This window comes from Triturus cristatus, chromosome 8 (assembly GCF_964204655.1).
Source record: "Triturus cristatus chromosome 8, aTriCri1.1, whole genome shotgun sequence".
In the NCBI taxonomy this organism is placed as follows: domain Eukaryota; kingdom Metazoa; phylum Chordata; class Amphibia; order Caudata; family Salamandridae; genus Triturus; species Triturus cristatus.
Genome location: NC_140591.1, coordinates 978,277,455 through 978,295,541, shown reverse-complemented (window position 1 = coordinate 978,295,541; position 18,087 = coordinate 978,277,455). Strand labels below are relative to the sequence as shown.

The 18,087-nt window shown below is 46.7% G+C and overlaps 1 protein-coding gene across 3 annotated transcripts in view; it reads right to left on the bottom strand.

The window, feature by feature from the left end:
• Positions 1–2,534: 2,534 nt before the first annotated feature.
• The window catches only part of BCLAF3 (BCLAF1 and THRAP3 family member 3), a 604,159-nt gene continuing 588,606 nt past the window's right edge, over positions 2,535–18,087 (bottom strand). Inside the window, exons 13-14 of one of the 3 annotated variants that reach the window (XM_085622512.1) lie at positions 5,763–5,877; positions 2,535–2,998 (exon numbers count right to left, since the gene is read on the bottom strand). In XM_085622512.1, the coding sequence (XP_085478638.1) occupies positions 5,809–5,877 (69 nt within the window). In that variant the 3' untranslated portion in view covers positions 2,535–2,998; positions 5,763–5,808. The remainder of the gene's footprint in view (positions 2,999–5,762; positions 5,878–18,087) is intronic. The other 2 variants (XM_085622513.1, XM_085622514.1) reach the window with 2 other exon arrangements.

Sequence of the window (18,087 nt, the reverse complement as noted above, 5' to 3'; positions counted from 1 at the left end):
GGGACTGCAGCACTGATTGTGCCACCCACACAAGCAGTCTTTCAAAGGGTTCTTAGACCTGCCACTGCAGTGTCTGCGTGCATCTTAAACTGCCATGTCGACCTCGCAAGTGCATCCACTTGCCAGGCCCTAACCTTCCCTTTTCTTACATGTAAGGCACCCCTCAGGTAGGCCCAAGGTACCCCCATGGGCAGGGAGCAGTGCATGTCAAAGGTAGGACATGTACTGGTGTGGGTGACATGTCCTGATAGTGAAATACTGTGTATTTCGTTTTTCACTATGGAAAGGCTATCTGTACCATAGGATAGAATGGGATATACTTTGTAACATCTTACAAGTATAACTTTCCATTGGGACAAGATGGAGAAATGGAGTTTGGGCTCTCTGAACTCAGAATTTAATAACACATCTTTTAGTAAAGGTGTTTTTTAGATTATGTGTTTGAAAATGCCACTTTTAGAAAGTAGCCATTTTCTTGCTTATCCATCCTGTGTGCCTCTGCTGGATTGTGGATTGACTGTCTGGTTTTGGAGTGACAGGGGCTGGGGATGTGCATTCACTTTAGACAGCCACTGGGATGGTTGAGGTGTATCTTGCCTTCCCTGGAGGAGTCAGGGCTGGGTTGCATTTAGGATAGTGGGAGGGAGGAGATTTCCTTGCACCTGAATAGGCCTGGTCTGCCTTACACAATACTGTCTTCTCCTCCTGCCAGGACGCTGGGCCAGGGGGGGACAGAACTAGTTTGGACTAAGCTAAGAGACTCTCTGCCACAAGAGAACAAAGGAAAATGTGGTATATATATAGGGGCCCAGACCCCAGTATATAAGATTACTTCTGGACTCAAGAGGAACCTCTGCCAAGGAGAAAAGCTGGGAAAGCTGAAGGAGAAGTACTGCCCCTGTGCTGTGTGGGGTTGGCCTGCAGTGGCTGTTTCTGCCAAGGAGAGGACAAAGAATGAGCTGCGCTGTGTATCCTGCTTGAAGAAGATCTCCAAGGGCTTGGTGTAGAGCTTGCCTTCTGTTCTGAAGTCTCAGGGACACAAAGACTTTGTTTCCTCTGTCCTCCTGCACCTGGAACTGCTGTTTCAGCTGCAACAGAGGGATATAGCAACATCGACGCTGGCGAGTGAGGAAGCTGTGGGCACCGCTCGTGAAGTGTACGATGCACGTCCCTGACTTTCACCGCAGCCCGACACCTGCCGACGCCACACTGTACCAACTTTGATGCTGTCACCGAGGTTGCTGCCTGCACTGGAGCAGAGGGCACCGCTTGTGACGCTCACGATGTACTGCCCCCACTCGCACCTCAGCCCCGACCTCACCGACGCTGGTGCTTCATCATCGCAGAGCCGATACGGACATGGGTTACCTCCCAAATCCATCGACCTGCATCATCTCCACCAGAACGTCACCTCCCCAGCAACAGTAAGGAACACAACGCCTCACCTACCCTGCATCGCAGTAAAAAAACTTACGTCTCATCTCCCCTGTGGTCATAAGGAACCGACGCCGCCCAGCGCCAAAGAAACATCACCTTCCAGATGCCGTGCACCATCTTTGCTTTCGTTTGCCAAGGTACTGTTCTTTGGACTCCGTGTGATTCAAGGGCATGATGACGCGCACCTCGCGGTTTGCGCCGTACTTTAGGATTTTCACCTGTCACGATGTTGTAATAGCCCCAGGTGGAGCTATTTGTTGCTACAAGCTTTATTTTTGTGAATAACCTATTTTTGATGATATCTTGACATATGTATGGTGGAGTTTTGTCGTTTGGTCTTGATTTGGTTTAGCTAAAGATTTCCTATTTTTCTAAACTGGTGTGGAGGCCATTTGTAGTGTTTTCACTGTGTTACTCTATGTGTGCACAAATGCTTTACGCACTGCCTCTGAGATAAAGTTACCAAGGGGGTGAGCTGGGGTTGTCTAAGGGCGTAACCCCCTCACCCTGACTAGAAGCAAGGGTCCCTACTTGGACAAAGGTGCAAACCATTAGCAACTAGAGACCCCCATTTCTAACAAAATGCTCACTGTTTTATCCTAGGTTGTGTATGTAACTAAAGGATCCTGTGAGAAAGTGGTAAAAGTGTAGAAGGATGCATCATGTAGAATGCTGTGTATGTCATATGGAATGGTGGAGTTTGAGTTGGCGTTGGCATGGATGACTGCAATAGAATCCTACATATATCTGAGCATTGGGATGTTTAAACTTTGTTTTCCTGTGCCGTTATAATTGTTCTTTGAGAATAAAAACAATTTCCCGAACCAACGATAGTGTACATCGTCCTCATTTCCATACTTGCATCAGCACTGAAACCAAAACATGGACAAAACACTTCCAGGAGTTCACTCCGGTGTTCATCCAAAAATAAAATAAAAATATCAACACAGACAAACAAAGAAACAAAACTTTTGAAAACTGAAGCGAAGTTTGAGAATATGGGCGCAACCACAACGTTTAAATTCTAAAGGCTACTACAATAAATGAAAGCAAAGATACTTGCTGAAATAATTCGAAAGTAAGACACCACAACTTAATAAGTTAGGAACTTCATAAGAAATAAACCTTTAATATTTAAATGTCTTGTTTAACAATGCAAACGACGCATTCAAAAAAACATGCTGCTATCGTGAGAAAAACGTGTAACAAATACAACGTTCACTTCTGTGATTCATGTCCTGGCAAAGACGTACCTTAAGATAAAAAACAGGAACAAAAAACACTAAACTCTACCAGTATCACACTGAAGGCAGCGATTGAAACCAGATTATTGAAATGGTACAATCGATGTGCAGCATTCCATTAATGAAAAAGATAAAGTTATCTAACGAAACGGTTACACCCGTAATGCTGATCCTCTTTAAAGATTCTTTCTAAAAGAGATCTGGTTTTAAGAACCAGTTCCGTCATTGACGCCCACATCATCTTTGTAATGTTCTGCTTTCAACTGAATGAACTCCGAGATGGGGAATTACATTTTCATGTCCACAGCCTCACCACCCTGCGAAAAAAACAGAGAAGTTCGGAGATCAATTATGTTGTATAGAATTAAGATCACTGAACTAATAACAAATACGTGAGCAGAACCCGTGCCAGCAATGAAGACAAAATACAATGACGAATGGAAGAAGATATGATCACAATTTAACAGTCGGATTAAATTATAAACTGTACTGGAATCAACGCTGAATAAGAAACAAAAGTAGACGGTAACACAAACGTTGCATAACCTGGGGGTTAGCCATTAGAAGCTGAATATCGTGAATATCGTGACAGATAAACATCAATAAACGGGAGCTGTGGTGAATAAACCAGCAGGTGCAGAGATTAAAATACATCTCAAAGGTTTAAATAGAGGAAGTTTCTAAATTTACATTTGCCCTGCAGCTTATTAACTGGTTCAAATATCTCCATGTGGGGCAGTATGAATAAAGAAAGTCAATGTTTTTGGGCCTGTGAACCCCGGTGATGCCATGGATGTGGTATCATGTTTCACACACATTAGCAGGCACAAGACTTAGACCAAACACTTGCAGTTTTAGAACTAAAACGATGGACTCTGGTCGAGTAAAATGAACTTGAGTTTCTCCTCAAACCCAGGTCACCTGCCAAATGGGGGGTAAAGTAAACATCTGACCACTCGCAACTTTGTTTGCAGATTCCTTATCAATCCACCCTTCTTACTGATACTACCTTGTGATGTGTTGTACTCATTTTAAAGAAGTCTACCTCTTTTTTCCAGATGCGTTGTTTCTGGTGTTCGCGGAGACCACACGGGATAGCACAAGTCAGCGGATTGATACTGAACCTGTCCAGGATTGTTGCTGAAAACATCAAACTAATGACTCCCTTTTTAGGTCGAGCCTAGAGCAGCGTGCATGCGCTGCTTGCGAGACTTTTAGTAAGGGGCTTCAGAAAGCTCACCACACGCTTGTGCGTGTGGTTTTTTTCCGCACAGGCTATTGGGCTTTGCGTGCGTCTTTCTAAGAAAGACAGCACGCAATTGGGCAAAGGCGGGTGCATGTCCCGCCTTTGCTCTGCCTACGGCCTATTGCTTGCGGTTACCCGGACAGGCACTATCTGTTTTGCATTATCGTGCCCAGACACGTGCACGATAATGCAAAACACATGGCCTGGTGCTCGCGCTCGCGTGCACCACTCGCCGGATGCTGCATTCATTGTTTTCCTTTCCTCCCTATCCCTCACACTCTGTATCTCTCATTCTGTCTCCCTCTCTTTTCACTTTTGCTTCTCTGTCTTTCTCTCTGCGGCTCGCCCTCCCTACCCTCTCACTCTGTTGCTGTCTCCCTCCCTCTATTTCTCACGCTCTCCGTGTCTGTCCCTTTATCTCTCCTCATCTTCTGCTTTGTCACTCCCTCTCTGTGACTCACACTCTCGCCGCCTCTCTCACGCATCTTCTCTCCCGGCACGCGCCCCTCCTTCCTGTATGCAGATTCCCAGCAGATGAGGTCATTGCTAGCAGATGGGAGGGGTGGCGCGAGCAGCCTGCTGACCGCAGCCAGCAAACAGTCAGGGCTGGTACAGTCCTTCTTGACTTGCTCTTCCTTTTGTGACCTCTTAAATTTGGGGCAGCAGGGAGACCACAGTGCTAGTTAGGATTGGTGTCAACTACAGGTAATTGACGTCCATTTTGATGAGGGTGGGTCAATTACTAGAAGCTCTTCAACTTTGTTTCAGAGGCCGTTATTAAATTAGTGGACCGGCACTCAATGACGTAATTACCAGCTGCTATTTAGCCGCATGGGGCTTCCCCAGACAGGGCGCCTTTAACAGTGGATGGGGGCTAATTGCTGACTCATTTGGGGGGCTCTCTTCTCGGCGAGGTGTCAAAAGCTTCCACTACAAACACAAAGCTCGCTGGGGCCGGCGAATGAATCGGAACGGAGCTCGTTAAAGTAGTTTCTGTTGAAGCCCTTCTGAAACCTTTTCGGCACACTTGAACAGAAATGTCCGTAATGATGAGCGGGGTGATGGGAGAGCGAGGGGGTCTTCAATGTAGGTCAGCGAAATTGAACCATGAAGCAAAGCTTTGCAACATTTCAAATGGAACTGGCCGTTTATTTCTGCAGTTTTTACGGAGCAAACAAGAGTGCTTTATATTATCACTATATTACATCCTCACACAAGTTCAGTCTTTTGGCACGGGGAGTGTTAAGTGATATGCATAGAATCTCAGGATGTTAAGGGATGCCGAGGCTTGAACCCTGTCCCGCAGTTTTAAAGTCTGCCTTTAAGCAGCTGAGCGTGAGGAGAGCCTTTCTGCCACTGTATAAACAGACAAGCGCACCGCTGCTAATTAAAACAAGCATTGGCATAGCCAATAGGTCTTGCCTTTGGGACCTTATAAGTGTTTAGCCATGCAACAGTTGATGTTGTTGCACCAAGGATATTGTGCTGGAGAACTAAACACTTATAAGGTCCCAAAGGCGAGACCTATTGGCTATGCCGATGCTTGTTCCCTTTTTCTTGTTCCTTTTCTACTCAGCATGCATGGAACGTCTCTGCCTCTTTCAAGCCTGGCAATTCACTGTCAAATTGTTTTCAATCACTGGCTTTTTTTGTTTTTGAGAAAATGGTAAATACTTTATTCACTGGGTTCCTGCCATCGCGTACTTAGCTGATGGGAGGATAAGTGCTTCTGGGGGCACCCTGGCCTGCCCCTTTTTAGATTTCGCCTGAGACAGCGCATGCTTGCAAAACATTTTGTTAGCTTACATGGGGCTTAAAGCCCACCCATTGCTTACTATTAGTTGGCTTCATCGTCAGTCCAATTTCTATGCTTCTCTTTTGTCAGCGCATGCCAGCTTCACATCTTGTTCTTGTTTTTGTTTGATACCAGTCTTTGAAAAACAGAGGCTGCTGAAGCCAAACAGAAAGGCATATGGCAGATAAATAGGGTAACGCTTTAGGCTGTTACACAATTTAGTTTGTTTTCCTCTGACAACAATGCTGATCATGTTCTATTTTTTTAAAACAGATTTTATTAGGTTTCTTTGCATCAGCAAACAACAGACCATTTTCAAACATTGCATGGTATGTCATTGAAATCTTACCCATCAACCATCCACCCGCAACCTTCCACCCGCAATTTCCCGTCTACCACCCTGAGTTGCACCCTAAAGTATGCAAGCTAAGTCCATTATTCAGAACATTTCCTCCCTATCAAACTGACATTAGTATCCATCCGAATCCCGCATCACAGGGCCACAGAACTGAGATCATACATCTATATCGATAGTCTGTGCTACTCAAGAGTCTCTCATACTTTACACCAAAGTCTCCCAAGCCCCGGCCACCTCCAGGGAGACACAACCCAGTCTCACCTCTTGAAGCAACACCCCACTATCATACCCTGCCCATCTCTCTACTCAAGATCCCCAGACAACTTGTCAGTTTCAAGTGATTTCACTCTTTGCCAAAATAAAGGCCAAATCTTGAAACCTACTTGTGACCCTGGTTTTTGCGGTGTGTGGAAACAAGTTTAGCAAACAGTGCCTCAGGGAACAAGGGACCTCCCTTATTGTGATGTCAGCCACTGTAGTTGTGGTCTCTTCCTAGTAGTCAGCCAGGGACGGGCAGGTCCATATCATATGAAATAATTCCGCCCCTATTGCCCAACACCGTGGGCATACTGCTCCAATTGTGCAATGCATAGAAGTGTATCAATTTAAACAGGGCATTCATAGACACCCTGGGGGACTGTTCTATGATTTTCACCAGAACCAAAATCCCAAAATCCTCCACCCATCATTCCCTCAGGGTATCCAATGGTGCCAGATCAGGTGAGTACGGACCCCGCATCCATGTCTTCTGCAGGCATCTGACCCAGCAGTGCTGCAGCACTTGAAGTTCGCTTGTGCCCTCCACAAGGGGACATCTGGCCTCCAGTAGCACCTGGCGCAACTGCTGGTGCTCAGGTATAAACAGTCTAACCTCCCTCCCCTGGGTCATCCTACTAGCCATCCATTGAATGAGCCAATGAAGCTGCGCCGCTATGTAATATATTTCAAACTCCCGGGACTGCTAGGCCTCCCTTTCCCACAGGGCGCTGTAAGGTTGTCAAAGCCACTTTCCTGCAGCTCATGCCCCAGATGAAGGTAATAATAAGCACATCCAGCTCCCTGAACACTGCCTGGGGAATGCACAGAGGTAGGACCGCAAAAAAAGTATAGCAGCCTGGGGAGCGCCACCATATGAACAAGAGCTATGTGCCCTGCTACAGATAAGGGAAGTGTCTTCTAGAAATCTGTGCTCACTTGAAGGGACTGAGCAGCCACGGACAAATTCTCCTCCAATAGGTCAGTCAGATCATGAAATACTGTCACCCCTAGATACTGCAGAAATCGGTGTTCCCACTGCAGCGGTCTCAGTTCCTCCAGAGGCCTCAGTTCGCAATCACCAGAAGCAACTGCGACTTTTGACAATTCACCCCCAACCTGGATATTGAGCCAAATTTATCGAGAAGCCGCACTGTTCCCTCCAGGTCAGTGTCTTGGAGGAATAGTAACAAATCATCCACATTTAGGGCAATGTGATGCGGTTGACCCCTGACCTCTATTCCCCGATAACGGGCCAATGATCTGGTGCTGCTAGCCAGAGGCTCCATCCCCAGCGCGAAGAGCAGTGGTGATAAGGGGCAGCCCTGCCTGGTCCCACGGCCCACTACATACCCCTCAGAGATTATGCAGACAGTTTTCACTCAGGCTGTAGGGCCTGGTCCAACATATAAAACGCCTACTCATCTGCAGTCTCATCATCATTCTATAGAGGAAGTTCCAATCTAAGCTACTGAAAACGTTCTCTATAGAAACTGCAAATACCACTGATTCCCTGCATTCATATGTATACGCCGCCAGCAAATTTAAGCCTCCTTATATTAAACGAGGTGTTGTGGCCTGGAATAAACCCGCTTGATTTGGATTTATCAATATGGTCATATAGGCCAGAAGCCTAGTCGCTACAATCTGGCTAAGGATTTTATAATCGATGTTGAGCATCAACAATGGTCCATATGTTTTACAGTTGTGCGCAGGCCACCCCAGTTTCAGCAATGGCACCACGAGTGCTTCATGGGTGGAAGGCGGCAGATGCCCCGAACTCTTTGCTGCCCTGTACAGGTCCTCTAATTTGGGCTCTAGCACTACAGAATATGCGATATAAAATTCAACAGGGAACCCGTCCATCCCAGGTGTTTTCCTCCTCGCCATAAACTTTAGCACTGTTCTTATTTCCTGAAGCATGATATCCCCTTTCAATGCCTCAGCCTCCTCTTGTGTGAGAGCCAGTAAGATCAACGGGTTGAGGAAGTCAGTTAAGTCCTCTGTGTACATGGAAGCGCTTGAATAGAGGCGAGTGTAGTACACCTTAAAGTGCTGGTTGGTAGCAGTCTGCTTATGGAGCCTGTCCCTCTGATCTGTTTCCAGTTCCACTATTACTGACCCCCATTTAGCTAGATTAGTGAGCCAGCACTATAGCGCTCTGTGTGTGGCCGTATCATGTATTTCCCGCAATAGAAACACATAAGCTTATCTATCAGTCCCGCTATTCGCTCCCTATTGTCTACCAGGACCTGCTGCAGTTCCAGATGCCCTAGTCTTCGTTTTTCAACCTCCCTGAATCATACCTCCGTGGCCACTGCCTTATCTAGTAAGGTGCGCCAGATACCCACCGTTTCCACAACGCACTTTTCTCTAACCACTGCTGTAAAGGCTTCCCATTCTATTTGTGGGGTAGATGCCATATCAGTATCATCTCAAAGTACTGTTTAATGCTAGCTCTTATTGTGTCCTGGAAGTCTGGGTCTTCTAACGCCTCCGGCTTCATTCTCCAAGTAGAGATACAGGGCCGCTCCCAGCCCAGATAAAGGAGTACTGGGTTATGGTCAGATATAGTCCTGGCTGGATAATCCACCTCATGCACCAAGCCGTGCACATCAACGCACACGGAGCACAAGGAGGCCTGAGGTGGAATTCCTGGTCACCGGACGGGTGTGGCGCTAAGAATCTACCATGCCCAATCCGGTCTGCCTCTCAGCAAATAATCAAAGCTGTTCTACTAACCAGGGAGTCCCTCAATGGGGGGTTGGGACCTATCCAGCGCCAGGTCAGCCACACAACTATAGTCTTCCCCCCATGATGACGGAGTGCACTAAGTAGGGGGCCAGAGTACCATGGACAAGTCCTCCAGAAACACTTCCTGATCTACGCTCGGGGCATAAACATTAATGACTGCTAGGTCCGGGCAGCCAGATGCCGTGTCACCACCACAAACCTGCCTGCTGGGTCAACCAGATCCCTGGTTTCCTGGAAGGGTGCACCCATATAAGCCCCCTTCACATAGGCAGAGTACGTGGTATAGTAGGCCTGCCCCTGCAATTGGCTCTGCAGCGGCAATCCCTTCTTAGCCATTAGGTGAGTTTCTTGCAACAGCGCTAGATGAACTGCCCCTTCTTTTTAGGTATGAGAATACTTTAAATATCTTGGCTATGCTGTTCGTCCCCCAAATGTTTCAGGATATGAACTTGTAGTTCATGGGGGTATCCATTGGACATACATTTGTGCTACAGTTGGCATACAAAATCTGGCCCTGACCCTCTTGTGCAGCGCCCCCTCCCAGGGATGGGACTATGCGGCAGATGCAGTAGGATGCAACTCCTAAAACCCCAACTCCCTACCAAACAACATTCAACACAACTCCCAATCTCAAGGGCAAGTAGGCAACTACCCCCCCACCCAAACTCACATTCTAACAACAAACACTTGTGGGTGGACCCACCTATCCCACTCAAGGAGAGGGTGTGGCAGCTCAAGTCCCCCATGCCAGACAGACCACCACCCAGCATCATATAAGATCAGTTAGCAGGTTGCCACAGGGGCCTTGGTGCACTTCCAAGGGTCTGCAGCATAAAGTTGTATTTCCAAGCATTTAATAGCATCTTGGAATTCATCTACATTCTCACCGCCACCACCTTCAAAAGGTAGAAAGGGTGGTAAAGGTTCAAAAACAGCAGGAGCTTAAAATCCCAGATGATGCACCAGTAGAAAAAGTTACTTACCTTCGGTACTGATCTTATCTTTCTGGTGGATACTCGATATACCTACAGATTTCTCACCTGTGGAATGTCCCAGGTGCCAGACTGGATCTGAAAACTTCTTCCATGCCATAAGGGCAAGCTGGGTTTATCTTGATGCTGGAATAGAGGTTGTGGTGAAGTCAATGGAGCAATACAATGCACAACCTCTGTCCTCACGTCAGTTCCCCATTTGTTTTTATGTGCCCTTATAAGCTGAAAAGAGGGAATTACATTAATGTCGTAGTGCAGCAATGCAAGTTGTAAACCTATTACAGAGACCGATGGCCATCCTGGAGAATGATGAGGCGACTGGGTTGGCGGAGTAATCTGTAAGTAGATCTAATAGAATGATTATTAATAAATGGAAATTACTTTTTTTCGGATGGATACATCTACCTGCAGATTTCTCAGCACACCAAGCGGCAAATATATTCCACCTTCCAGAACAGATGGATTTAGTTGATGTGACAAGCACAGGGAACCCCGTAGACCATTTCTCGTGCCAGTTGGAAAAAGCTCAGGTGTCCCGCTCAGTCTCCAGGCATGAAAGTGAAGACTCCGAAGGTTGAGGTGCAGAACTTGCCCAATCGATTTGAAAACAAGGTCTGCCCTGAGAAAGGAAGACTCAGAGACGGAGTACGGAATATAAGAACAGGCACAGAAGGTCAGAGTATCACACCCATCTTGGCAAGCCCACTGGGATAAAGATAACTTGTATTCAAGTCTTTTCCTGAGAACGCAAGTAAATAAGAGTATGGTAGGAAGCTAATAACGACGTGGGAAATTCCACTTCAATCGAGACCTGTCCCCTTAGGCTTCCCGAAGTGGATACTGTTGGGCAGAACTGTGGGCAATAAGCATTGATGAAAGTGGTAAACAGGTACACCTGAGGGGTGCCACACAGGGCAAAGATGTTTTGCAGAAAGCTACTTCTGATGTGCAAGATGAAGCAGTCTGTCAACTCCGGTATTCTGCCAGCCAGGCAGATGGTTGGCGACTAGCTAAATTCCATTCTTGTGTGCCCACGCTCAAAGCCAGAATGCCTCTTGACAGATAAAGTGAGACAGCAGTCCACCATGCTTGCTGACGTATCACATCACAGTTGTATTATCCATAGTGCTCTGAATGGAATGACGGTGAAAGTAAGTAAGGAAGGACTTGAGAACCAGCCAAGTTGCCCTCAGTACGAGCTGTGAAGTACCTCCTCCTCCAGAGGCCAAAAACCCCAGATATCCAGTTCCTCCGGATAAGCACCGCACATGAGTGAGGAGACATCCATCACTAACGTGGCCATGACCGGTGGAGGCAGGAGGACATCCCATACCTTAGCTTCTGGTTGCTGAACACCAGACAGAATGCTCATTTCAGAATGGCATCTGCTAGATCTCCCTCCTGTTGGAAGCGATACCTGTGGAGGCACCTCTAGAGAGCGCTCATGTGTCAGCATGCATGAATGACCAGGAGGATGGAAGAAGCCAGCATGCCTTGTAAGCAGAGGACCCATCAGGACTGGAATCCAATGTCTCTCTTGAAACATCAGAACATCCTGAATGTCTTGGATACTCTGCACAGTAGGGAAAGCTCCAAGCAATGCCGTATACAGTACTGCCCCAATGAACAGGAGGCGCTGAGAGGCCTCTACCTGGGACTTTGGCATGTTGATGGAAAAGCCCAAGTTGAACAGTAGGGATGGGGATGCTTTTGAATGCAAGGTGGTGCAACACCATTTATGGCAGGTACGGAACACAGGTCTCCGGCCTCCTTAAATGTACCTCGACCACCACCATTTCCTTCATGAAGGCTCAAGGTGTCGGAATTAGTCTAAATAGGAGGACTGAAAACTGGTAGTAAATGGACCCCTAACATGAAATGCAAATACCTCCTGAGCAACGGCAAAACTGGTATGTGGACATATGTGTTCTGCCAGTTAAATTAAACCATCCAATCACCCACTTCCAGTGGCAGAAAGACCTGATCCAGGGAGAGAATCTTGAAATATTCCTCACAAATGTAAATTTTCTAAAGCCTGAGATCTATTATTGGACGATGACCGCAATCCTTTTAGGCACCAGAAAGTACAAAGAATAGCACGCCTGGCCAATTTCTTGCACTGGCACCAACTCCACTCCTCCTTTTTTCAGCAGGGCTGCAACCTTTCGCTTCAGTATCTGCAGATAGCTCGCCAACTGAATGGACTATTGGGGTGGGATGTGAGGCATGGTTTGTTGGAAGGGTAGGGTATAGCCACTTTCTATAACCTGAAGTACCATCTGATCCAATGTAACAGCCTTCCAGGCCTGTAGAAAGGAGGATACCTGTTATCCAATGGATTACATATGCTCCATCAAGGGGGGAACTAAAGCAGCTTTCCAGGTGGTGTGGGAGAAGAAGAGGATGAAGGTGTCTGTTGGATTGCCTTTCCCTTTTTCTCTGTCTTTGTATGTAAGTACTAGAGGGTTTTGTGGCTGCTGTTGAAATGGTTGGGAGGGATGGTGCTAATGAAATTTAAACCATTTGAGAACCTCAAAAATGTACAGAACTGCCTATAATCTTTTACAGGCTACTACAGACACAATGATCTAGGTGTAGACCTTCCGGCCTCAAATCTTACTAGAGCTGTTTCTGCTTTATCACACACTGCCAAAGTGCATGTCAATCAAGATGGTCCGAACATGGCCTGAAGAGCACATGAGAAGCTTGTAGGCATGAACCAGGTGTCACAGATGGCATAGCCCTGGCCACAGAGTCTGCTGTGTCATGCCCAGTCCATATAATATGTATGCATGCATCCTGGCCATCACGTCCCACCTCTGCAAAGTGGTTTTGTAAATGGCCTGGCAAATTTGTTATTATCATGACTACCACATCCCATAGGAGGCATTTGGTGTATAAAGAGCCATGCTGCTTGCCTACAAAACCTTTTCCCCCCATATCCCCTCATTTTTTAGGATACTCTATCCGGAGGGCGGGTCAGACAAGACCTTGGATATTGTATGGTGAGGGATGAGGTCTGCACCACTAAGCTCTGTAGACTGTAGAACCTCAGTTAGGATATTGGACTCTGCAGTTGGAAGGGGAAACTAGCACCTCACTGTCTTTTTTGAGGACAGCATGGATAGAAGCCATCTCTGATGAGGGTAGATATCTAGGTCTGGGGAGGTGTCCAGCCTTCTGGCATTCTATAGCACTAGGCAATCAGCTGTGTCAGATGGAGAGGATGGCAGCAGATGGGCCATTTCACTTTGCCAGTAATGTTGGTGAGAACCAGGAGTTTCTTCCCTATACTTTTCTTTCTTCATTACTATTTGCAACGCCACTCTGGATCAAAGAGTTTTGGCAGGTCTTTCTGTTTGGTTCTGAGAGGCACTGGAATCAGCAAGGGCAGTGGCATTGCCAGTATGGCTCTTGCTAGCGTCAGAATTTCTAAATGAATAAAGGGGGTACTTGGAGCTGAGGAAGAACCTGCAGACAGGATTCTGAGCGGAGCTACAAACCATCTCATGAGGACGAATAGTGCTCATGTGGGGACAAATGCATGCTGGAACATCTCCAGCATAGCATGGAGAAATAGGGCTAGATCATGGTACCCTGGCAGCAGAAATGGCAATGATTGTGATGGGTATGGAAGGCTTACTGGAACCAGTGTCAGAGATTCATGAGGCAGTAGTTCAACTAGCCTTCGCACCCAAATATGACCCCGCCGGAGGAGGGGAAGATTGTGGAAATGTAGCTCTTGACCTAAAGCGAGATCAAGGTGAATATCTGTGGTTCCTCTTCTTGCACGTCCTCCATGGGGGTAACTTTCCATGGGTCAACTACAAAAGACAGCAAGAACTTGCTCCAGGGATACCGGTTCTTAACTAGCACCATGTCACCAACACAAAGAATTCTCCACTTGGAATGTCGTATCGAGAGACTTGGTAGTTCTGTGCCTGGCACTGACGCAGTGCTACATCTACTTGGTTATGTAAGGCTAAGGGTTTTTTCACATGGGGAATGGTATCGTTCACATCCGGATTCATGCAGAGGGCGCTGGGACTCACTATGGTTGTGTCATGTGGCGTGAGCCAGTATTCCCTCAGAAAATCATACAGGGTACACTCAACATTCTGTCCCTTCGCCAGGGCAATTCTGAGAGTCTTGTTTAGAGTCCGCATAAATCTTTCAGCCTCTCCGTTTTGAGAACAAAGTGGCGTAATTTGTCTGTGACGAATGCCACAAGATTGTAAGTACTCAGTAAATTCCTGACTGGAGAACGGGAGACAATTGCCTGTTCAGATCTCACACAACAAACCATGAGTGGCAATGACCTTTTCCAAACAGAGGATGGTGTGGCTGGCTATCATTGACTCAATGACCTCGACCTCAGGGTATTTTGAAAAATCATCGATGACGACCAGCATGTGTCTACCATCGGGTAGACTTCCGAAATCAGCACTGACTCTGTGCCACGGAATAGGTGCAATTGTCTCTGTGATGATGGGCGCAGATGACTCCGCCTGTCCAGTAGCTTTACACAATGGGCATTGCCAGACAGTACGCTTCATCAAAGCATCCAAATTCGGGAACCATACCTTGCATTGCAGTCTTGATTTGGTTCTGACGATCCCCTGGTGAGCTGTGTGAGCAAGGTCAACCACCTGCTATTGCATGGTTCTCGGGATTACCAATCGGGGACCACTCATTAAACACCCTTCCGGAGAGACAGGTAGCGCCAGATGAACATTGTGGAGGGACTTCAGAGTTATACTCGCTTCCTCGGTATGATGTGAGACTTTGTAAGTCAGGGTGCGACAGTTTCCAGAGGTTACCGTGGAGATGGGCAATTGAAGACATTCATTAGCAGCAGTGGCTTTAATAATGTCCACATGGAAGATTGGCAGTGGCCTGGACTGTTCCACCACCAGTCGAACGTATTCCTTGACCTACTCAGCATCTGATTCCTCTTCCACAGTGGTGGGCATTGCAGATAATCAGCAGGATTTTGTGATCCGGGGGGCTATATATATGACAGATAAACGTTACGCTTGAGGTTGAAGAATCCATTTCTCGATTCTAGGAGGTGGTTCAGATGAGATCCCAGTGAAAAGAGGAACCAGTGGCATATGGTCCGTATGAACTGTGAATGGCTGGCCATACAAGTAGATATGAAAATGGCAGCAGCCACAGTGCACCTCAATGGCCTCTTTTTAAATATGAGAATAGTTATGCTCCGTCTCAGTCAGGACACTACTGTCGTATGCCACTGGGTCCATTCACCATTGGGGGTGGTGTCGACTGACAACTCTGATTCCCGACTGGGGTCAAAATAAACCAAAGTAGTGTCAGCTGACTGGGTAAGTTGGGTGGCCTGAAAGGCTTTTTCCTGGTGGTACTTCAAGTCCACGTGGCATTGGCCTCGGTCAACTCACAAAGCGGGGCAGTGAGGGCTCTCAGGTTTTGGCTAAAAACCCCACAGTATGTAACCATTCCTAAAAAACTGCACACTCCAGTGACGGTTGTGGGCGCTGGTGCTGATTGGATGTCATGAACTTTTGCGTTATTAGGCATGACCCCCTCCTCTGAGAAACAGTACCCAAAAAAGGCTATCACCTTCTGAAGAAAAGCACATTTTTCTTTGTGGAGCGTGAGACAATTGTCCCTAAGTCTTTGAAAAGTAACTCTTAGATGATCAAGGTGTTCCTCTAGGGTCGGAGCATGGATTAGAATGTCATCACTCACATTAATAAAACCTGTAAGGCCAGCCAAAACTCCCCGAATTGTGTCTTGAAACACCTCTGCCACACTCGGCACGCCAAAACCGGGTTCCGGTCCCAGCATTCTTTATTCTTTTTTAGGTCTCGCTGAGTCAGCGCGCATGCGCTGCTCGGAGAGACTTTACTAAGGGCTTTAAAAAATGCTACCACCAGCTACAGCTTGAAGTGCATGTGCGCGGGCGCGCGCTTCAGCAGAGGCGCCATATGGCGTGATTACTGCTGCGCGCACACCACTGGCGCACATGCACTGCAAGCTGTGGCCGGCTGTAGCATTTTTAGCTTGCTAATCGCGGCACCGGTGCTTTACTTTTAACATTAAAAGTAAAGCGCCGGTGCCGCGATTATAGCAAAAGTAAAGAAATAGAAACAAACATCTATTTCTTTACTTTTGCTATAATCGCGGCACCCGCGCTTTACTTTTAACGTAAAAGTAAAGCGCCGGTGCCGCGATTATAGCAAAAGTAAAGAAATAGAAACAAACATCTATTTCTTTACTTTTGCTATAATCGCGGCACCCGCGCTTTACTTTTAATGTTAAAAGTAAAACACCGGTGTCGCGATTAACCATTCCTTCTATTCGAGTGACTCAGTTCAGCGATGCACACTACACGGGGCGCCCAGTTCCATGTCACTCAAGTTCTCTTACATTTAGACTTACTATCAAAAGTTAAAGTGCTTTGGAACAAAGGCGCGTTATATGCAAATATGTTGATGCTAGGCTTACAAAGATTAACTTGCAGTCCCTTCAAGAAAAATAACTTGCTGCTGCTCAAAGTCTTCTCCTCGTATATCTCTAAACACTTGTATCTGTTTAGTGGTGCAGAAAGTTATACAAATATTCTACGAACAAAATTAATTTATACGTTTAAGTTTTTGTGGAAAAACTACACCCACCATCTACCATGAAGCTGTTACAAGTACAGGAACATTGGAATTATTTAATGTCGCAATGATAACAGGCCTAAGTTATCTCCTTCATGCGTGCCAAATTTTGAAAGTATTTTAGGAGATAAATATTGAGTATAAATGTGAACAGTTCACCCAGTCAGGGATATTGTTGCGGCACGGTTGTCTAGAGACGGAAGCCACTTTACTACAGCCCATAACAGGTCACTAATACGTACACTACACGTCGTTTATGGAGAGACGTTTCCTACACTCAAAGTTCCGTTTGGGACATTTCACAGATTTATTTTCTTTTTGAACACTTGCTTCCGTTTTCACCGATGCAAGGTTTTTGTCGTGTTCCTTTCTATTGATTATGCACATAAAGAATCGAAGTCCCAGCGTCACTGCTAGTGTCCGCCAGCTTTAGCATCAAAGTGAAAGTCAACATGTCTTGAAAGGCCACACCCACTCCAGAAGAATTCTAGTTAAACGAGCATCCATAGACTTCCTCGGATTAATTGTATCCACTTTTCCTTTAAACCCCATCCTTAATCCCCCTGGCGGCATTTCGTTACTTGTGTCTAAAGGCGGTTTCCCTCTAAATACCCGGAGCTTCATTTCCTTTCGAAAGCGGCATGCTTTATAATTGAGAAATGTCAGCTTTATTAAGAACTCTTGCTTGCAACTGAAACCGTCCACACTGCGCGATTTCCCAGGTCACCAAACCACAAAAAAAAACCAAGAAAAACACCTTGGCAGACATGTTCGATCCACCCGCTGCTCGCCACTCACAATGTAAACAATCAAATTTCTTTCGAGTACGTTTAGAAAAGAAGTCGCTGTTTAAAGCACCCCCCCAATGTTGAACTTTGGCCAGATAACTCAAGTGACATTTCGGAGTGGCTTGTGCGGGGCGCCTGCGAGCAGCTAAGCCCCCGTTTTGCCTCTTTGATCGTCTCGCTTCTATTAAACATCGAGTATTCGATTTAAAACTGTTTAAAATGCAACCCGGGCCCCTCCCCCCGTCCCTGCAGAGTGTAAACAAACGGGGAGAAAGAAGCACAAAGTACAACCCTTTCAGTTTCGTGTTGTGTCAGCACAGAACTATACTAACCTTCGGCAGGCTCCGTGCAGCTCCGGCCTCTCTGCCAACCCCTGCATCTGAGAACTGCACAGGAAACTTGCGCAGAGCGCTCTGCACTGCACACAAGCCCAAAGGCTCGGCTTCGAAGCGGTGTGTTTTTTTAACTTCCATTCACAGAAGCGCGATGGTGCCTCGCTGCACACTTGCAACTTAAATCTTGCATCATCGTTCTGTCCTGCACGGGGACCCGTGCCTCGCTTATGTAACAT